At 42.7% G+C, this 23,362-nt stretch overlaps 1 protein-coding gene across 3 annotated transcripts in view; it reads right to left on the minus strand.

Moving 5' to 3' along the window:
* GRM7 (glutamate metabotropic receptor 7) overlaps positions 1 to 23,362 on the minus strand; it is a 411,272-nt gene that overhangs the window by 116,613 nt on the left and 271,297 nt on the right. For all 3 annotated transcript variants that reach the window (XM_081901588.1, XM_081901586.1, XM_081901587.1), the window contains exons 6-7: positions 17,461 to 17,661; positions 16,101 to 16,240 (exon numbers count right to left, since the gene is read on the minus strand). In XM_081901588.1, coding sequence (XP_081757714.1) covers positions 16,101 to 16,240; positions 17,461 to 17,661 — 341 coding nt within the window. The remainder of the gene's footprint in view (positions 1 to 16,100; positions 16,241 to 17,460; positions 17,662 to 23,362) is intronic.

Here is a 23,362-nt window from a genome sequence, read left to right on the forward strand (position 1 = left end):
CAAGAGCTCACAACTAATACATTTTCTTGTTCATGTTGCAGTCATCAATCAATCCTCCTCTGACAACAAGAGTTGGTACACAGAAAATTAGGTTTTGCTCATTGAACTTTAATTATGCTTCATTTGGAGACATTTTCACATTAACATCTCAGTCCTGTCTGCCTGATGAAGCATGCAGAGAGGAGAAAACACACAACTGATCATTGCAGACAAAAAAGTGGGAACCTGCAACAGAACGTTGCAGTACATCACCAACCTCTAAGAAGAGCTTTCCTATGTAGTGCTCCTGAGAGTTAGGCTTAGGAGCCTTGTCATGTTCGCTGCCTCAGTGTATTAGCCTGAGGAGGACCACTTCTAGACTGCCCTGCTCTGAGGACATGACTCCATTCCTCTGCAGACTCTCTTGTCCCACCACCACACAAATGCATGTGGCTACAGAATAGGCTACACACCCTTTAAATATTAAAAATTCTCCCAGGGAGGGTGGAGTCACTGGGTTGGAAGAAGAAGAAGAAGAAGAAGAAGAAGAAGAAGAAGAAGAAGAAGAAGAAGAGTAGTTTGGATTCAGGGCTGCAGATGACTCTAAGCTAGGTCAGGAGAACCTATGGCCCTTCAGATGTTGCTGGATTCCAACATCAGCCCCGAGTCCTATTTCCAATGATCAACAATGGTGGTACAACAATATCTGGAGGCCTCAGGTTTCCCAAATCTGTTCTAAGCCTTTACTGAGGCAACATCTTCCCAAACTGAGCTAGCAGAGCCCCCTGGGAGATGCCCAGGTAAGCAGCATCGTTGGTTCGTGGACATAATTTTAAAAGTATGATTAAACAAGGTAGCACAAGCTGCAAATCTAAGCACACTGATTTGGAAAAAGTCCCACTGATGCGAATTGTACCTTACTCTGGGTAATGATGTGTAGGATTTCACTGTTACTGTTGAATTAATGATCCTAGACTGTATGAAAATAATAACATGCTGAAAAATAACCCTGACTTACTCTAGAGACTAGATTCAAAAGCACTAATAAAAGCAGAAATAATGAAACATACCCAGCCCCTCCCTCCAACGAAAACATAATTGTAACCAGGTATAGCTAACACTTACATACTACCAATTTTTGAAACTGCACTATTCTTTAAGATTAATATTCCAGTGGAAAATGTCATTAAATCAATAAATTCATCCTTCAAGTCAGATGTCCAGTCCAAAGAGGACGTTCTGGCTGCTAAGCTGCTCGTGTTATAAAGTCATGATGGTGAGTTTGGGAGGGGTGGTTTGGTATGCAGTTAATTTGACTTGTTTAATTAAATCCCAGATCTTATTTAACCATATCTACTTTACTGGCCGAAGATATAACAAAGGCTGCAAGTCCTTGTGAGAAATTAATATTGTGCGTGTGGAAAGTGTACTCAAGTCTCATGGTGCCTCTGTTATAGGGATGAAGGCTCCAACCTCCACTGCTGTCACATAAGCAGACAGCATTAAATTTGCTTCTCTTTTGATTTTGCCCTTCAGGGCAATTCCATTAAAACAGACAAGAAACCCTCGAAGAACAATCTAACAGTGCCCTTCTGAAAGTTAAATCTCTAGTGAAATACAGTCTTGCGGGATGTTCAGCTATTACCCAAGTCTAGTCAAACTGCTGCACATTTCCTCAAATTATTAGGCTTTCCCTGAGCCTAAGGTTTTGAAAAGAAATGTGTACCGTATTTTTCAGTCTATAAGATGCCCCCATGTATAAGACACCCCCTATTTTGGGGGACTCGGATTTAAGAAAATGGGGGGGGGGATATATCCGTGTATAAGACGCCCCCTAATTTTTGATGTTATTTTTTAGGGGGGAAACCTAGTCTTATACTCGGAAAAATACGGTATCTGTTTTAGTTTAATTATTTTTATTATTTGCCAAAAACATCTTTCAAAACCACCAAGTTCAAAAAGCAGTTTGGAGATTTGGCACAAGCAAGTCAAGGGGATGTATGAAAACAAAACACATAGCATCCCTTAACAAAAAAACCCCATGCTGTTCTATCAAACTACAAAGAGTGTTGCTGGATCAGACCACGGGCTCATGTAATCCCATGTTCTGACCCCAGAATGCCTATGGGAAACTGACAAGTAGGACATCTGTGCTATAGCCCTTCATTGCTCAGGTTCCCCAGCAACTGGTATTCAGAGGCATAACTCAGGTGTGCTTACAGAGTAGTAACCTTGGGGTGTGTGATTTTAAAGCAGACATTCAACAAGGGTGACAGAGGCAGGAGCAGCTCACCCACTAGGCTGGCGTCACCACAGCAACAGCCTCCTAGCAGCATCACTACTGCTGTTTAATTGGAAGTTTGAGGTGCCCTGAGGTTGAGGTTGCGCCACTGTGCTGTTGGATTCCATCTGGCATCCCTGCTCAGGCGTGATCTCACCATTACCTTGCTCCTCCCTCCCCCTGCTGGTAAGGAGCAGTAATGCTGTAGACAGGAGTCTATTGCTGCGCCTTCCCCCCACCAGGTGAACTTTTCCTATAAGCACACCTCAACTCGGTGAAATGCCAGCCTTCTCACAGGCAGATTGCAGAGATGAGCATGCAACACATACGCCATTTTCTGCTGCGGCTACCCACCTCTATTTATTGAGAAAATGAGCTCCAGAGCAGGGGAGATGTGGTTTTAATCTTTTATTTCAAGTGAAAAATGGCATCAGGCGGACACTTCTAATCACATCTACTCACCTCTATGAAGGAGGAGGAGGAGAAGAAGTTGTTGAGGTTAAAAATCTATTATTAATCTGATCATGTCCTAACCTTATCCTCCCAAGTCTTGAATGGTTTAGCTCTATCTTTTAAGTGGCTCAGTTGGCATCCCTTGTGGACCACAATCTCCTATTTATAAGATTATCATGGCTTCCTGCTGTTCAAACTGTGCTGTGCTACTGCTGCTGCAGCCTTTTAATAACTCAGCCCAAGGATGGTAAGCAGATGTGAAGAGCTGGGCTCTGCAACCATTTGATATGCATGGCTGAGGAGAAATATTTGCATTTCCCAGGTCTGCGGCTTCCTTACTCAAACTGTTATGCTGATACAGCCCTTTGACATTCCCACTGGTGAGGCTTCCTACTCAAGAGGAGCTTTGAGGACTGGGCTGCAAATGAAGTGCATTTTGGGGGGTGGGGGAATATATATCTATTTCTAACACACTGCTTCATTTGAGTTTCTGAAGGGATAATGCCCACTTTTAACTGAAAAATATGTCTTTTCTGCTTTGGGAAATTGCCAGCAGAACAAAAGTTCCTCTCTCTTTCTCGCAAGAGTTAAGAATGGAAGAGGCAAGGGCCATGCATGGGTGCATTTTCTGAACAAAATATGAATTCAGCCTGCCAAGAGGCCTCCACAAAGTTCAGCATACAGTGCGCAGAAGGAAAACATTGGAGCAATGAGGGCTCCCTGCTGACACCAGGACTCCTTGTCAGGCGTTCCTTCACAGTCCCTTGAGCATGGTGCTCAGGGCATTCCAAGCAGCTACTTTGTCTTGCTCCAGATGCGTAGTGAGAGATATTTTGAATACCTGCATTACTATTTGAGTCAACATTCTTATTTTCACGGCTTGCAAGCTCAGTTATTTATTACTGTTATTTTAATTAAAAATACTTTTGCACCAACTTTCAAGGTCAGTCACACAAGAATCATTTGAGTATTTTCAAAAGATATATAGGCAGTGCTTTTTTCTTTTAAAAATGTTTAGGGGTACTCTCATTTTGACTCAAGAATATCACCATTTTATAGTTCAAATCGGGAAAAATAAATACAGTAAATGGACAAAAGTACATTCACAAAATGTATCCCTGCATTCCCACAGAAGCACCATATATAGGCATCTAATAACAAGCTTTCTTATTACCTTAAGCACACAATTAATTTTTAGAATTTTCTGTGGCAAGATGTAGTGATGACCACTAGCTCAGATTTGAGGATTAGACAAAGTTAAGTCAAATTCAAGATCTGCAGAACGAGTTTTTATTTGCTGATCTTGGGCTACCTGCCCCCAGTGTAATTGTTCTAGAAAAAGAAGTGCCAGAACTCACCATGAACACCTCCCTTGTTCTCTTATAATGGCAATGGTGCCCACCTGAGAGGTGCCAGAACTGAGTTCCAGTGAGTTCTGGCTGGGAAAAAATGCCCTGCCCACTTCTACCACCCCAGCTCAGCCAAAGAAATATCCACATAAATTGCTCACCCTGGCTCAGCCAGCAAAATTTAAGCCAGCAAAATTTATGCCAGCATAAGTCCTCCCAAAAGGGATGTGATGGAGGCACAGGAGAGGTGGAATAGGGAAATGAAAGGCTCACACCTATGCTAGCCACTATTAAACCTGGCCACATCACAGAGTGTGGATCTAAACACAGGAAAAAACCCCTCTATGAATAAATCAGAAATTAGATCATTTTAGCAAAAGAAGAAAAAATCTTTTTGGAAAACAGCATTCTAATTTTGCTTGCTCTCTGGCGCCATCTGGTGTTGCATGTTTATAGCGCATTCAAATCACTGTTTCTTCACTAATTTAGCTGAGTCCCTAGTATCTCCATGGAACTTTTGCCAGCAAAAGAGTGGTGCAAGTCAAATTCCTCTTGGGGGTTGTTTGGAATAGGGATAATTTATACTGGCTTTCCATCATCAGCATTGCTCTATTATTTGTTATTTAAGGCATGGAGATTCCAAGGCAGTTAACAAAATACATAGATAAGACATAATAGCATGTTAAAGAAAATTACGTCAGACCACGCCAAAAAGCCTGGGAGGTTTGAAAACTGGCAGCAATGCTGGTGCCAGATTGGCATCTCTGGAGAGGGAATTCCATTCAATGGACACCACCACTGAGAAGGGAATCTGGTTGTCTTTCTCTCTCTCATCACAGCACACCTGGCCGCAGGTGAATGTGTACCTCTACAAATGAGAATGCATAGGGAGGTTGGTATGGGAGTAACTGTTCCTTCTGGTAAAAGTAAACACCAGTGCCATATGGAACTTCTGTGATCCAAGGGAGCATCCCAGTAGGGAGCAATTATGGGGGAGGGAGATATTGCCTTGGATTCCTCCATGGGGGCGTGCCTCAGGCATCCCACTGGGCCACTGGGGGGTGCTATACTAAATAGACCTGTGGCCTAGTCTAGGGTTTTTAATATGTTCTTATCTCTCTCTTTTTTAAAAAGCTCCTGCAGTACTGCCTCTATATTTATATCTCTCTAAATTACATGATGAAATATATTTTCCAGCTATTTTCTTAGTGTGATTCTACTTGACATTGTTTTTATTTCTTGAGACATTAAAAAAAAAACACTACATCTGCAAGGAAAGCAACAGCAGTGTTCAGTTGCCAAGAGATAATAAACTTTAATTTGTTCCCTCGCGCCACAGGTAGTGCATCTCATAATGATGTTACACTTTGCTGTCTAGGCACACGATAGCTACAGTAAGAGTGATACTCCACATCCACCATTCCGAAACTGCATCATGGATCAATGTGTCATGAAGAGCTGCGGAGTGCGAGCGCAGTGTGAGAAAAGCAGGGGAAAGACCCTTAAGCAGCCAGTTTTACTGGGTGGAAAATGAAGTTTGGGACTGCATTAACGAGCTCTATTTCTGCTGCCACTGTTTCTGTTTCGAGTGTCAGCCACGGATGCTAGAAGTCTGCTTTGCTGTCATGGCATTTGTTTTTAATACCAATCAAGGCGGAGCAGACTTTTGGTCCCTGTGACTTCAGAAAACAAAACAGTAATATTTAGCAGTCGGAGGTTATGGCCGAAGTTACCGAGAAGGATCAGTCATAGGCCACGATTCAAATAATGAAACAACTAGCTCCCCAGTAGGGCTACACTACACTACTGCGTCCCTGATGCAATATTAGCAAGGGCTGTTAACTTACAAAGAGACGTCTGCTAAATGAAAATCTCATGGGCTACTACTGCTAGCTTTGGGGTCCATCTATCATCGTCAAAAGAAACAGAAAACTCAGGAGCAGTCACACAAAGAGGGGGGAAATCACTGACAAAAAAATTACAATTCTAAACAATAGCTAGGGAAAAAGAGAAAACTCAGCTTATACAACCTCTGGCTGTGGAGCCTGTATGTTTATTGCTGCTGTTGTCCCAAGTTGCAGTACTGGCTCAAGACATTTTGCTGCCTGGGGTGGAGTACAAATGTGCTAGAGTCTTGCTGCTACATTCAGACCACAATTATTGCTTTCATGGGCTTCTTGAAACAGATCGCTTCACCACGTTGCACGGAAGAGCCCCACTAAACTGAGAAGGAATTTACCTACAACCACCCACAGCTTTTGAGTTCATTTGCACAATGCTGCGTACAATTGCTATTCCCTCAGGCCTTAGGGGTTTTTTGTTTTTACAGTCAGGCGGGATATACATGTTAAGACTGCTTCCTTCTTTCCAGACCATCTCAAGTGGTGAGATCTACAGAGAAAGCCCTCTTGGTAGTTCCTCCCTTCTCAGAGGCTTGGGGAGGTGATGGTGGCCTGGGAGTGAGCCTTCTCTGTGGCAGCCCCTAAGCTGTGGAGAGGTGTGTCTATGCCTTTATTATACAGCAGCTGCATGTGGAGGAGCGGAGACGCGAACCCGGTTCCCCAGATTACATGACTACCGCTCTTAACCACTACACCACACTGGCTCTCCGCACTACACCACACATGGACCCATCTCATCTTTGTCCAGCTTTGCCTGGACCTACGGTAAATCCAGCCTAGACCAGGCCCTACCAAGCACACTTCCTGTTCTTGAGAGACCGAGCTGTCTTCTGCCTTCCTCCACACGCTGACACATGGCTAAAATCTTCTACTATATAATATCTTAACCACATCTCCCATTTTTACTAGGTACTTATAAAAGGCCAACCTTATACAATATGGCCTATATTCACAATATGTTTCACCGTATAATATTTGTTTATGACACCATGTGCTTTTAAAATATTTACCTTCTACACAATGAATTCTTAAGGAAGAATTTGTGGATATGGCTGCTGAGCAGTTGTTCAAAAAGCTTTTGTGGTGCCCTCAGGGGGATTGGTTTTAAAGTGCTGCGTTTTGCGATCTTAGCACCTTCACTCCCCCACAACACACCAAGGATAAGTGGTGTTTACTGTATTTGCATTGCTCTGCCAAGGAGATTGAGAAATCTATAATACACCAATTATTTATATAATCATCTCGCATTATAGGTTTGGAGTTTCCTCCTGCCAGCTAAATCTGCAGCCACCGCACACTGCTGCCTACAGCTTTTCAGAAGTGAAAAGTAACAATGTACAATTTGGACAAGAAGAAATCAGAAGTACCCGTAATTCCAAATCTTTGGAAGTGTTCCACTTCTGAGATTCTGGTCTGGTTTATTTGGACCAGAAAGACCTAGGCCCAGATCCTTCCTTAGTAGCCATGGAGCTTATTTGGTTACCTTGGGCAAGCTACCACATTCAGCTTAATTACCACACTGATTTGTTCTGAGGTATCTCTTTCCAGTATTCAAAAAGAATCTGCATGGACTCCTTTACTTTTCCAACTATACCAGGTCAATATATCCAGTACCAAAAATTGATGGTCTTTCAGAAATCTTGTCACAGGGATCGTATAAATTATTTCAGCTGTTTTACATTGGTAGAGACTTAAGCCCATTTTGTACATTTCATACCACTGTTGTCTGCTTTGAGAATGTCCTATAACTTTTAAATAAACAACCTGTTTGGTTACATTTATCTCAACATTTATCGACATTTCTCAAAACATATGCTCAGGCTTGACATGAATAAACGAGAGCTTTATTGTCATTTAGCTGCCCATTAAAGTATGTTGTTAGTATATGACTAAAGATCAGAATAAGCCTATGGCCTGTCAATAGGCTGATAAATCCTCTTTCAGTTGGCTCTGTGGAAGTTAAATTCATTCACATCTTAATAACACAAGCAATGGAAAACTGTAATTAGAACTAGTGCAAATATTCTAAAATTCTCCTCTACAATTTCTTCACTATGTCATTCATAATATTACAGTATTTCTAAATTCGGTGGTGGGATTCAAAGTATGACCCAACTGTTTCTCAACAATCACAGGGGCTGTGGGTTTTTGTTAATTGAACACTTGCCTTGACACATCACTTATGAAACTAAAGGGGCTTTCAAAAGAATATTGGACAGGGGCTTACTGTTCAAAGCAGGGGTGGGGAGGTGGGTGACCCAGGAAAAAGCCATGCTTGCCAAAATTAGCCCTTTGCATCTATGCACAGTAATTGAGATTAGTTTATACACAGAGAGACAAATAGATACAGTGGTAGCTTGGTTTAAGAACAGCTTAGTTTATGAACAACTTGGATTAAGAACATTGCAAACCTGGAAGTAGGTGTTTTGGTTTGTGAACTTTGCCTTGGAAGCAGAACATTTTTCTCTTCCTGTCGAATGTGTTCCATTAGTAATTTGAGCCCCCCCACTGCTATGGGAAAGCATGCCTTGGTTTAAGAACGCTTTGGTTTAAGAATGGACTTCCGGAACGGATTAAGTTCATAAACCAAGATACCACTGTATAGAAGTACAAGCCATTTTCATAAATATGACAGAATAGAGCAAAGGGATTTAATTTTTTCTTCTGGCGAGGTTGCACTACATGATGTTTTGAGACTTTGGCGGTCAATAGCACAGAAATTAAAAGCACAGTTCTCATGCCTGGATAAACTGAGATCACAGATTACAATTTTATCCCATCCTACTTCCCCTACTTTCTGTGGAAACACATAGCTTGGTTAACCAACCGTCATGCTTATTTGTTTTAAGATCTATAGGATCTCACAGCATGGAATCTTGCTTATAAAACAGCAGCAGCCCAGATTTCTGTTAGGCAGCTCATCAAATACAGCAATTAAACAAGTCCACCAAAATAATGCAGCTTCTATTCATAAACCTGTAGTCATATGTGGCATGTAGGATAGGATATGACTCAAAAGTTGCATAACCCGACACTCTTCAGAGTGTCTTCTTCCATCATCAGATGCCTTACAAAACTACCAAGTTTAACACGCAGCTTGGGAGCTGGGAACATAAAAGGTTCTGAAAGGAAAACCTTGGTGCAGTGAGTAAAATAGTATGTATGTTGTGGTGGCAATTTCTTCCAGCAGCAACTATAACAAAGCCCCAGTTCCCTATCCACCCTTGTAAATAGCCCCATCTGTTGATTCTAAGCAATATATAAATCAATATTTGTAGAAACATTTATCCACTATTAGATTGTTCTCCTGTATTACTTCATCCCGTTGAATTGTTAATGTTATTAGTCGCAGAACACATATCAGTTGGACTGATACTATCTAATATTTATTTGGTTAACCAGTTAAATGTCCCCCCCCCCCGCTATTGCTTTAATAAACTAATTCTATCCCTGTACTTTCAGACAGTCATAGATTCACAGAATCATAAATTGTAGAGTTAGAAGGGACCCCGAGGGTTATTTCGTCCAACTCCTTGCAATGCACGAATCTTAACTAAAGCATCCATCACAGACAGTCATACCACCTCTGTTTGAAAAGCTGCAATGAAGAAGAGTCCACCACCTTCCAAGGGAGTCCATTCCACTCCCACCTGGAAAAAGAAAGGAAAGCTCCCAGGTAAGAGATGGGAGAGTCGATCCCTTTCTGTATGAGATAAGGCAGGCATAGGCAAACTCAGCCCTCCAGATGTTTTGGGACTACAACTCCCATCATCCCCAGTTAACAGGACCAGTGGTCAGGGATGATGGGAGTTGTAGTCCCAAAACATCTGGAGGGCCGAGTTTGCCTATGTCTGAGATAAATGTTAAGAGCTACATTTGAGATAGGACTCTGCATTTTCTTTTCTCTCTCTGTTTTTGTTTTTATCTAGATTAGTTTGTCTTTATTGTATTGTATTATGAAAAAACCTTAATAAAATTTTATGGGGCGCGGGGCGGGAATCAGCTGGATCCCCCCTGGTCTTCTTTCCCAGCCTTTCTGAAGATGGGGACAACATTTGCCAACCTCCAGTCTGCAGGGACCTCACGTGCTCACTAATAATTCTCAAATGTTATAGACAGAGGCTGTGAGTTTACCTCTGCAAGCTCATTTAGTGCCCTTGGGTGCAGCTCAGCAGGTCCTGGAGATTTGAATTAATTTAAAGTAGCTACATGTTCCCTTGGGGACGCGGGTGGCGCTGTGGGTTAAACCACAGAGCCTAGGACTTGCCGATCAGAAGGTCGGCGGTTCGAATCCCTGTGATGGGGTGAGCTCCCGTTGCTCGGTCCCTGCTCCTGCCAACCTAGCAGTTCGAAAGCATGTCAAAGTGCAAGTAGATAAATAGGTACCGCTCTGGCGGGAAGGTAAATGGTGTTTACGCGTGCTGCTCTGGTTCACCAGAAGTGGCTTAATCATGCTGGCCACATGACCCAGAAGCTGTACGCCGGCTCCCTCGGCCAATAAAGCAAGATGAGCACCGCAACCTCAGAGTTGGTCATGACTGGACCTAATGGTCAGGGGTCCCTTTACCTTTACCTTACATGTTCCCTCACCACCTCTTTTCCTATATTGGGCTGCAGCTCCCTCGTTGTGTCATTTATTCTGTTATCACCAGGTTGGGCATTGCTTTCCTTTTGGGTGAAGACTGAGACAAAGTAGGTGTTGAACAGTTCCACTTTCTCTCTGTCACCCAAAAGCATTTCTCTGTCTTTTTTCCATCCTGCAAGACAACTTAATGAAAGGATATTTAACTGTTTCCCAAGCACTAAGAATAACATCACTAGGGGCTTTTGTAGGGAAGAACCTACTTCAGTGAATGCACTAAGCGGAATGAAAAAGTAGTGAGTATATATAACTTAAGGTTGAGGAAACTGTGGCTCTCCATGTTGTTGGGTTCCAGTTTCCATCAGCCCCAACTGGCAGAGCCCATGATCAAGCATGATCAGAATGGTAGACAAGGAACATATGGGTAGGGCAGCAGATTCCCCATCCTGGATATAACTAAACACATACAGGGGCTGATATACATTAATCGTAGAGTTGGAAGGGACCACAAGAGTCAACTAGTCAAACCTCACAATTTTTGTATGTGCAAAATGTGGCTACTCTATGGGAATTTAAACATTAGGCATACTTAGAAATCCTATATAAAACCCTCTCTTCAGCTGTAATGGATTCATTTTTCTTTCCCTCAAGCTTCTATGTACCATTCTTATTTATCCTGAGAATACAGTGGAAAGAAGGATCAATACTTATGCCATAAAGTACCTTTTCTTGATATAATACTGAGCTGTAAGTCTTGTTCATGATGGGAAAACTGGCAATTAAAACAAACTTGAAGAAATGCAAAATACCAGATGGAAATATAAAAGTTAACCACTACACAAGTTCATGATCATTATGATTTCCATACTGGGCATGATGCTAATATTTTACTTCTACTCACCATGAGAATTATGGCCATGCTAGCCCATTATTTAATATGAAAACAATCAGAGTATTGCAACTGCTGTGTAAACATTCAGTGTAGTCTAGACTAGAGGCCAGGGGAGAGACATTTTACTTGCCTGCAAACACATGTTTTGAATAATTACAATCCAAAAAGCTCTGGAGATTGAAGGGCAGAGGAATATCCTCTGAAAGCCCTTCAAAAACCAGAATATGTTCTGTAAAGTAAAATATCAAAGCAAGCTCTTGTAGATGTTTGTAAGTATGTATTTATTACCTTATTAATTAATTTTGAACCACCCTTCTTGAATACAGATCCAATGGCAAATCACAGACATTAAAATAAAGCAAGCCAAACAACCACAAGGTTGTAAAACCCAAACAAAACAAAATTCAACAAATCATAATGAACGATAAATACAGTAGCAATCCATAATAATAACTCTAAGGTATTGGACAGTCCAATCATAGTACACCAACGACCTTGGAAAACTAGTGTATCTCAATCGAGGTACTTTGATCGTTGGGTACCTTGCTGATCAGATCATGGGTAGACTACTGAGAAATAAGTCTGAACCTGCTACTGTGAGGGTTGCACATATTACTATAAAGACTTGGTAGGGTAGTGTCAGGGAACTGCCATCGGAGCCGAGTGGAGAGGTAAGGCTCCCCAATGATGCCGGAGAGGGAACTAGCAAGGAGAGAGAGAGAGCTTCCGCTGAGGAAGGAAACCAAGGTGACACCAGGAAGAAAGGAGAGGCTGAGAGTACTTCGGAGGGAAGGCTCCGAGACTCTTCCAGTGAGATCAGTGGGGAGAGCGCAGGACCTCCGCTTGGCACGCCCACTCTGCGCAGAAGGCTTCCACGCAGAGAAGCGAGGCGGAGACTTGCTGTCAAGGAATTCTTATGTTGGAAGAAGTTCAGGAAACGCCCACTGACGGATTCTGCCAGTGACTGAGAGAGTCGCGCTGTTAGGGCTGTCAAACCGGGGAAAGGTTCAGCCATACAACCAGCTTGGAGCAGTTTGGAATTTACACACAAGCAACCCCAATTCCCATTACAGGTAGCTATAAGACAGATCTGATATTTCAAACCAATGTGATTGCCAAATGCTATAATACTCTTTCTTTTCTTTTTATTTTTTTTCAAAATGCTCTGTTCATTTATGTTTTACTTATGTAATACATAACGTCTAGATGGGCTTTTGACAAACAGATCAAATGACTAAGAAAGTAATTATGTTATCATGGTATATCATAGAATGATTTAAAACTGAAAACAGGCAACAAATCCTGTTGAATCAAATCACCACATAATCTGGATTTAAATGCTTTCTTTGCAATATCTGGCCAGGCTCCTAGAAGGTAGAGAGAACAAAACCCATTTCTATAAGTCACTTGGCCAACAATTCTCTGCCCACAAGATCTATATAATAAAACATCTCTTCAACAACCTGTGACCTGCCAAGAATTAGAATTAAAATCCAGTAGTTAAATAAACTCAGATGCATCTTCATTACAACAGGTTTCATTTCTTACTGTGGAGGCTGCGCTTCATTTCAGTCTGCCCAAAAATGCATGGTAGGCAAGCTCTTCTATCAGCAAAATATGCCAGACTATGTCAGATCACAAATTCTTATAAATGGGAGCCTTCATTTTCCAATACCTGGCTAGTGACTATCATTAACCTGGTCACTATATCATAATGGTGGATGATAAAACAATGTGAAAGTTAAATCGAATAGTACAATAAAGAACTTGGAGGGTATAACCCTTTTTAAAGACCAGTGAATCATGTGATATGTTAAAATAAGATGATGAACTAAAAAGCAAGACAGACACAGTTTCTTTTTGATAGTTCGACGTTTCAGTCCTGATATTTTAATGAAAAGAATCCCCAAGTACCAGAGTGGTACCTCAGGTTAAGTACTTAATTCGTTCCGGAGGTCCGTTCTTAACCTGAAACTGTTCTTAACCTGAAGCACCACTTTAGCTAATGGGGCCTCCTGCCGCGCCGCTGGAGCACGATTTCTGTTCTCATCCTGAAGCAAAGTTCTTAATCTGAGGTACTTTTCCTGGGTTAGCGGAGTCTGTAACCTGAAGTGTATGTAACCTGAAGCATATGTAACCCGAGGTACCACTGTATTTTTTTCCCTATGTGAAGAAATTATTATTACTAATAATTCAGCAATATTAGGAATGCTGTCAATTGCACATGTATAAATATTCTCTCCCACACATTCACTTGCTCTATATCCTCACCTCAACCAAATTCCTGCTGGGATAGCAAGCAGCCCAGAAGAGTCATTTCTCAATCTGTGCAGTTCTATATTAAGAAACACGTGTGTCTCAACACAATGCGCTGCCTTGAATTTCAATCTGACAACTAAAGCAACATATTGGCAGAATAATTCTGCAGAACTCTGCCTACTCTAAGACAATATTCTACTGCAGTAACAGTTAACTGAGTAAGGGGGGAAAATAACATAGGAGGATGATTTGTCTTCATGCTCTACCAACACATGTGCTCTCTCTCCCCCTCTCTCTCACCTTATGTAACATGCCAGTGTCTTCTCAGAATCAGCTCAGTGAAATCCAGCTTGGATTTCAGGCAACAATATTACTGTCTAAACAGTTTAAAAACTCAAAACAAAACAATTATATTGTGTGTGTGATTTGAGCAGTTCAGCATGTAAAGGGTAAAGGTAAAGGGACCCCTGACCATTAGGTCCAGTTGTGACCGACTCTGGGGTTGCGGCGCTCATCTCGCTTTATTGGCCAAGGGAGCCGGCATACAGCTTCGTGGCCAGCATGACTAAGCTGCTTCTGGCAAACCAGAGCAGCGCACGGAAACACTGTTTACCTTCCGCTGGAGTGGTACCTATTTATCTACTTGCACTTTTTTGGGGTGCTTTCGAACTGCTAGGTGGGCAGGAGCAGGGACCAAGCAATGGGAGCTCACTCCGTTGCGGGGATTCGAACCACCAACCTTCTGATCGGCAAGTCCTAGGCTCTGTGGTTTAACCCACAGCGCTACCTGCATCCCAGTTCAGCATGTAGTGGTGTGGAAATGGATGGATATTTAAGACATAGGCTTTTGCTTCAGGAAGTTGAACATTGAGTAGAACAAGAAATAGGACAGCAATATTTCTACAGTTAGTACCTGGTGATCAGGAAAACTGAAAGAGGTTAGGAAATGCTCATCATATATTGGGGGAAGCCAAATGTTCTTTCAGCATATTATAAATAATATTTATCCCAGCATATTGTAGTTGAATACTGGCCAATGCACTTCAAATGAGGTATCTTGTTTATTTATGATATGCTCATACAATTTGAACACAATCACGGTGCTAGCTCAGGGGACCCTGTGGTTTTGTGCTAGATCAGCCACAGAGATTAATAACCTAAGAGGGTTTACTCAGAAATGACTCCCATTGAATTTGTGGAGTTTGCTCCCATCAAGCATGCATAAGATTGCAACTTTAATTTGCTACAATAACCCTTTCCCCATTCAGGCACGGTAGCACCACAACATGCAATGTAAAGTGGTAGTTCGTCCATCCCCAATACACACTCCTTAAAATAAAATATAGGGATTGGTGTAGAAATATTTCCAGAGTAAAAACAGGACAGATGGACTTGACACCTGCTTTGACATTTTCCAGATAAGGAATGGGGAGAGCAGCATAGCTCGGAGTTGTCGTTAGGTCATCTGTTTCCTATCTGATATCTCCCATCACAACCACCTTCTCCATGTAGGACACCTTCAGGTATACAAGCTGAAACCTTTGTGTGGTTTCCCTGATATTTTTTAAAAAAGAATGCCTGGGGATGTTTGAAATAGTATATCATTCCAAAATGCACAAGCAGGTATGCGGCCTGTACAGCTGGTTTGTTTTCTTGGCTGCTCTGTGTCTCAGTTTGTTACCGTTATTTAATGATGTTTTAACTGGCAACTATAAGACGCAGCTACAGTTCTTACAGTAGAACTATCAAAACATCCTTGTTTAAGTGCTGGTGATTCCGTATTTTTTCGTGATTTTTTTACCATAAAAAGTATCTAAAAAATGGGGGGGTCATCTTATACACAGTTATTGCAGAGTTGTGACCGGGGATCGGTTGTTGTCGCGAGGAGATTGCAAACGGTGATTGGGTGGGTGATTGTTGCATGCAGCAATAGCTGCTTCCGATTTGCTGCTGCTGCGGCAACTGGACAGACGATCTGCGTCTTCTTATCACACCAGGTGATGATTGGCAGATTACTCACGTTGCGCTCGTCATTCTGGCGGGTAAATGTTCATTTGCAATCCACCCCCCCCCCCACACACAAAAAAAAGCTCCACAGCTCTGGGCAATCCCCTCCCAAAAAACCAGCTCAACAACTCAATATCTCTGGGCAATCCTTCCCTGGGCAATCTCCCCCCCCCTTTCTTAAATTCTAGTCCCCAGAAATAAGGGTCGTCTTATACATGGGGGCATGTTATACATGGAAAAATACAGTATTTCACAGGGCTATGTAATGTTGCAATATTGCAATGTCCACAGGTGACTTTCCCTATGCAGCAGTCTACAGCAGCGGTAAGTATCCGACCTGAAGTAGCAGCATGCTACTCATGAGCATACCTCAAAGTAGAGAATAAAACAGGCTTACATTGAGCTGCAAGTCATCTGTCCACTGGCCAATCAGATGGTAGCCTGGAGCGCTGGTGTTTGTTGCTTGGTATTGAAAGATGTCGTAACGCCCTGGTGCATCACCATTCTTATTAAACATCACTGGAGTGCCAGCACTGCCTGAGGAAGGAAGTCAAGCAAAAGGAAAGAGAGAAAAGACCCAACACTTTACAATATTTCCTTTTGTTATGTACTGAGTTGAATAGGATCCAAAATGCAGCAGTCTGATTGGTCCTAGAACAATAGGATCCAAAATGCAGCAGTCTGATTGGTCCTAGAACAATAGGATTCAGAATGCAACAGTCTGATTGGTCCTAGAACAATACAGCTGTATGATTGGTCCGCAGGAGCCACCCAATCCAGCTCCTGGTGGAAGTGAATCCGCAACCTGATTGGCCTACCAGAGAATCCTGGAATTAGCCAATCACGAACAGCCCATTGTGTAAATAATGTATATAAAGCAGATATTTTGGGGGAACTTTCATTCATCACTACTATGAGATGAATAAAGAGCATGAAATCCACACTCGACTGCGAGTATATTTCACCTTTCTTTGTTCTCTGGTTGTTGAAGAGCTTTTAGGATGGAATTACAGCTCAGACAGCAACCTCCCATCACTGCACATTTTAAATGAACATTTTAAAACACCCTTCCCTGTCTTCTCTTCTGTTATTTCTGGGATTCATTGTCCTGACTCCCCCCGCCCGATGCCAGCTAGCTGAAACACGTAGCAGTCTTGGTTCCAGTCTAATTCATACATATGACTCAATATATGAGGTGGGTCCATTCCACTACAAAAAAAGGAGGGATTCTTGGGTGGAAATCTGTGCTGCGAATGGAACTTCTTGATTATTATGTTTTCCCTCAGAAAACATTCCATCTGCTTCAAAGAGAGTATTGCCACCAGAAGACAGTGAATCTTGACTAGCATCCAGAAATAGCTTCTTCCTCCAGAATATGTTCTTATTCCAGTAATCAACACAGTTCTGGAGTGGAAAACAACAACAGAGGAGACTGGGGAAAAGCTGTTCCTGATTTATCCTTAAGTTCATCTTCCCTTAGTCTCTTTCAGGAAAATAAAAGTAACAGGAGTGAGCATACCACTAGCCCGGGTCCAGATATCACCCTAAGCCAAAGCATGGCTTAGACCTGGGTACTGCAGCAGCTTTCACCATTTTTTTTCCAGCCAGCTAGCCAGCCAGCCCTGTATACTGTGTACTAAGTTCCCTTGAAGGCAACACAAATCGCTTTGCTTTAAAAATATTTATCGGGATTGGGAAAGGGTCAGGTAGTTAATTCGAACCAAATCTCTGAGACGGATGGATGATTGTGGACTCACCGTTGAAGTTAACACTGCGGATGTACTTCAGCAGCTTCTTGCCCCCTGCATGTTCCATCTCTGGGCAGACACCAGAATAGTCACTGCACAGATCCTTGTTCATCTGATGGAGGGCATGAGCCATGGCATAAACAGCATCGATCACAAACTGAACTCTCCCCTCCTGCTCATAGTGGGAGTCTTTCCCAATTCTCTCCTGTCCTGCACAGTTAAAGAAATACACATAAAAGATATCTGTTGAGGAATAGAATTATTCCCATGATTAAAGTGCCATGTTCATTTCAAAAAGCACTGATGAGAGAGAGAGAGAGAGAGAGAGAGAGAGAGAGAGAGAGAGAGAGATATTTTTTGGAATTTTTTTAAATATAGTTTTAACACACAAAGCTCATTATCGTGAATAAGACCAGCTCAAGGAGTACTAATTAAATTATCTGAAATATATTTAATTGAAGAAGAAGCACAAGCAAGCTGCATTTTAAAGATAACTGCTTTTAGTTTTAACAGTCTGAAAGTTAACCAGACCCCCCCAAAAGTAGCCCATCTGGCCCAGTGCTCTGGGTTGTATCTGACTTAAGTCATACTCAATGCGCACCCATTGAAATCAGTTGACGTAAGTTAATCAGGTCCATCAAGTCCAAAGGGCTGACTTTGTAGGATACAATCCTTTGATTGGCAGGGGCCTGGTTCACATATTACCATAAGCCAAATGTGTGGGTTCCCCAAGAGGAGCTCACAACAGCTTTACTCCATCCCAGAATTGCCTGCAGCTTCTGGTTTGCAAGGGAATAGCTTAACTACAAGCCTGGGTTCAAGCAATATGATAATTCAAACTTTGGCTTAGCTTAAAAAGGTAAAGGTAAAGGGACCCCTGACCATTAGGTCCAGTCATGGCCGATTCTGGGGTTGCGGCGCTCATCTTGCTTTATTGGCCGAGGGAGCTGGCGTACAGCTTCTGGGTCATGTGGCCAGCATGACTAAGCCGCTTCTGGTGAACCAGAGCAGCACGTGTAAACGCCATTTACCTTCCTGCCAGAGCAGTACCTATTTATCTACTTGCACTTTGACATGCTTTCAAACTGCTAGGTTGGCAGGAGCAGGGACCGAGCAACGGGAGCTCACCCCATCACGGGATTCGAACCGCCGACCTTCTGATCGACAAGTCCTAGGCTATGTGGTTTAATCCACAGCACCACCTTAGCTTAGTGCAGAAAAATAATAGCCGGGGAAAGAGAAAAGTGTCTTCAAGCTCTAATTTGGGAGCATTACATTTGTGTGATTCTGGTAAGCCAAGCTTACCATGTGATGTGAACCAGCCCAATGTGTGCTCTAACATTGAGCTATGAGACTCGCATTTAAAGCAGCCCAGGAGAATCCCAGGAACTGCAGTTTGCTGAGGGTGCTGGGGATTGTAGCTCTGTGAGGGGTAAACTACGATTCCAGGGATACTCTGTATGTGCTTTAAATATGTGCTGTGTATGCAGCCTTAGCCTCTGTTCCAACTCCAGAATGAAGATACCTACAGTGTCGTGCACATTCAGCTACTGTATTTGTCTGTTAAAACCAAAACCAAAGATACCCCTACAATATGCAACAAATAATACTTATCTGAATGGGAAGAAATCTTGCTTTTTTATTTTAAAAAAGAAAAAAGACACAATTCCAATTTTGAAGTCTGATGGTATGCATGCTTTTCAAATCCCAGACTCTTAATTTAAAGATGCAGACAGATTTGAGAAGGAAAGAGTAGTTTCTGTGGCAAACTGAAGGGTGCTCAAGAGAATTTGGTTAACCAGCAATCTGGGGGAGTGCGGTGCATATGCAATTCAAGAGGCCTTCCTTTCGTCTCCCCCCAAGAGATAAAAAGAGTTCATCTGAATTCATAGAATGCTATTCAAATGTTGCATTTGCAATGCAGAAATCCATTCCATTCCCCCCAACTTCCACTGTTAAAAGAAGCCCTGCTGTTTTCAACCCATAAGAAGGAGGTGTATTTCTTTTTTTCTTTTTTTCTCTTTTTTTGGACACCGTGGTGCTGGTTTATAAAACCAGCACACGTTTATGTATATATTCTTTAGTAACTAGAGTGAAGGCTTGAGGGTTGTCCACAAAAGTGCAGAGCTTATTTTCACCTTTCAATCATATACATGGGTAAACAAACACAGAAAAGGTTTCTAATGAAGGAGCCTTTTTAAATGTTCTTCCATAGGCAGATGGTTTTCATTGAATTTTCCCCCCAACGCTGTGTATCCAACTTCACGATCTTGTGGCGACAGTGAGTGCCACTTGTAGGGATGGCTAGTCCTGTTTCGCTGCCTGACGTGAAACGGAAAGGTGCCATCCCTGCCCTACCAAAGCCTTGCTTAACAGAGTTGCGCAGCAGTGGCTCCAGCAAATCCCACCAATGCCACCACTGTGAAACCTGTGGTGGTTTGGATGTCTGCAGGGGCACCCTCCCATGGGATTCTATTGCCTGAGGCAACTACTTCAGTCTGCCTCATGGGTGGGCAGGCCAGCCCTGGCCACTTGGCTTTATGTCAGGCGCCAGGGAATCCGATCCCCCCACAATAGGCTGCTAGGAATAGACAAGGGAAGCTCTTACCAATGTTTTTTATTCAATATTCACAGAGAGAGGCTTAGAAACGCAGCCTCTTGGAGCAATGGCATTGCTCTGAGTAATCTCCACCCTCCTTCTCTCCTCAATCATCAACAGCACCACCCACCTTACAGTGGCCACTTAGGGCCATTTGCCTCTGAGCCCTTTGCTCTCCTATTTTCTATGCTCGCTGGGTTCTGGGAGAAGGGGGGAATGCTTTCTACTGATAACATGTCAGCCAGCTACTCTGGTTCTGCTCCCACCCTCCCATTATTTCCCAACTTTGTCCCTCATCTATGCATGAGCTGTGACCTTCTGCAAACCACTATTGTAAATCTATACAATCTTCTGTATAGAGGAGGGGGAGGCGGTCTCCACCATTCCTCCTCTGTCCAGTCCCTGACACTTTAGAAGATCTGAATTCAGATGCCTGCTCAGCCATCAAGAATTCACTGAGCCTTTTCAGGAAAGAATTAGCCTTCCTTACTCCTTCATCTGTTATGCAGGCAATTGTATCACTGATTGTGAAGAAATAGCTAAAGACAGTAAAGCAGTCAATGTGCTGAAAAAGCACTAGAGAAATGTTTAATAATAAATCAGGGATTGACAAATGCTCTGACACAGAATAATAATGAAACTGGAGAAGCTTGCTGCTGCTCTTGGGAGCTTGTTGCCAAGCGCACCAAAGAGAAAACTGATGAGTTCAGTTATCCAGCAAAATCCATAAATATGGTGGTGTCAGAACTGTATGGGTATCCTGGGTCAAGACACGCAATTTAGACACAGGAACTGCAGTGGGCAATGGGGAACATGCCTCTCTACTTCCCTATGCACCTTAGGTAAGGAGTGATGTTTACACTCCACTTGGAGGTATACACATGCTGCCACCATTTTTTATATTTTCTTGCCACTCAGAACTGGGGGCAGTGGTGGGAGAGATGCATTAGTTTAGTGGATGATGGGGCAGGTGGGCTCATACCTCCAACACCAGAAATTGCAGCCACCTAGAAGTATTTATTTTAAATCTAAGAATCCAAACAAATGAACATAAAAAGAGTCCTGCTCAATTAGATCAAAGACTTGCATCTTGTTTTCTATGGTGGCCAGTCAGATGCCTCCAGGAAACCCACAAGCAGGATATGAAGGCATGAACTATTTCCCATGTTGCTTTCAAGAAAGTGGTATTTTGATGGCATGCAGCCTCTGATCCTGGAGGCAGTGAGTCTTGTTGCTCGGGTATAGTCAAGACACAGGTATAAGGGACACTGTGGCACTGTGGTCTAAACTACTGAGTCTCTCGGGCTTGCCGATCGGAAGGTCGGTGGTTCAAATTTGTGTAGTGGGGTGAGCTCCTGTTTCTCTGTCTCAGCTTCTGCCAACCTAGCAGTAGATAAATAGGTACCACTGCGGTGGGAAGGTAAATGGCATTTCCATGCACTCTGGCTTCCATCATGGTACTCTGTTGTACCAGAAGCAGTTTAGGCATGCTGGCTGCATGACCCGGAAAGCTGTCTGTGGACAAACGCCGGTCTCGTCAGCCTGAAAAGTGAGATGAACATCGCACCCCATAGTCGCCTTTGACTAGATGGACTTAACCGTCCAAGGGTCCTTTACAGTTCCCTTTCCCTTACAGTCAAGAAAAGCTAGATGTCAAGCACGGCCCACGCAAACAGTTTGCAGCTGACTATAATTCACTGCACATTCATTTTGAACCAGTGCCTTCAGATGAATGCTTGCTGGAATTGGAATATTCTCATTGAATACAACACCCCAATATGCTTAACAACCGATTTGCATTGAGCTGGTTATGGCACTGTGGCATACACAACAGCAGCAACAAGCATATTTTACTCCCACTGCCCCACACATTTGTTCCAGCTGATGCCTTTTATTTTCATATAACATTGTGCGAGGCAGGCTCCAAATGTGGCAAGCTGCAGGACTCCGCTTGAAGAGAGGTGCTATGATTAAGATATTCCCTGGGTTAAAGCTCAATTATAATTCACAACAGGACTAGCCATGATTAATTTCTCTCAACTAATCCAAGAGGGTGAAAAATGGCCTGAGCTTTGATAATTCACCAACTGTCCCTTTTTTTATTATCATGCCGTGCCATACCCATTGATTACAGAGTGTATGACATTGCAAGGCGGTGACATTACAGTAGTATCAAAATTGTCTTTCTCTGAGATCCAGAACCAAATCTGTAATGCAGTGGAAAAAGCACACTAAGAGACTCAGAGAAGCAGTCTTAGAATTTAAAAATGAAGACAAACAGGATTTAATTAGCCACACTAAATTTGAGGTCATATGTGGCTAACTGAAAGTGTGGGTGAGCGGAATTTAGTGTTGCCGCTGTGAAAGTGTAAATGAAACCTTCTTAAAGGGGTGTGGACACTTCCTAGGAAAACTGGCAGAAAGCATGGTTAAACCTCGAATTATTAAAAGACAGAGAAAATCAGGGTCTGGGTGAGGAAAAATTGGTATGTTTTCTGCAAGACCTTCATCTGGTCCCAACTCTTGGAGAGGTATTGTTGGCGTGATTGCCCTCACGCATCGGCAATCAACAGAGCCAGGAAAATGGCTCATCGTGCAGTGGCACAAAAGGTGCAGCTATTGAATGGTTGGGTGAGATGAGCACCGCAACCCCAGAGTCATTTGCAGCTGGAGCTAATGGTCAGGGGTCCCTTTACCTTTACCTTTAATTGGAGTTGGGGAGCACTAAAGTACTTGCGTTTGTTGATTCCAAACTATGCAAAATGGTGAAACCCCCCAAAAACTGTGGATAACTACAAGGGGATTTTCAAATAGCTTGCTTAGATAACAAAATGACAGATGAGATTCACTTATATAAACACAAAGTGACTGCTTCAAATATACATTAATGGGGTCCAAATTAGCAGTGGCTGTCCAAGAGCTATTTGGATCATGGTCTACAGCTCACTAAAAACATAAGCTATGTGCAGCAGTGGTAAAAAGGGGTGTGGTAGAAATTCTTAAGGAAGGGACGAAAATGTACAAGCGTCATGACACCTTTGTGCTGCGTCCTGGCCTGCCAAAGAGCCTATTTGGCCGTGTGGGTCAGTTATTACAGCACCAAGGAGAGCTCCTCATGACAACATGCTCCAACAGGAGCTGGAAGTGATCTGAGGTCTTTTGCACTTCTGCCTCCAGTCCACCTCTCTTGCGCTGTGTTAAAAAATTGTAGACCTTTAATGGCTACAAGGGTGAGATCTGGTAAATGACATACATGGATGGCTACTGATTTCATTCCAAGTGTACCCAGGGCTGCTGAACAAGGTGTTATTA

Source organism: Podarcis melisellensis (genome assembly GCF_964234715.1).
Source record: "Podarcis melisellensis genome assembly, chromosome: 2".
In the NCBI taxonomy this organism is placed as follows: Eukaryota; Metazoa; Chordata; class Lepidosauria; order Squamata; family Lacertidae; genus Podarcis; species Podarcis melisellensis.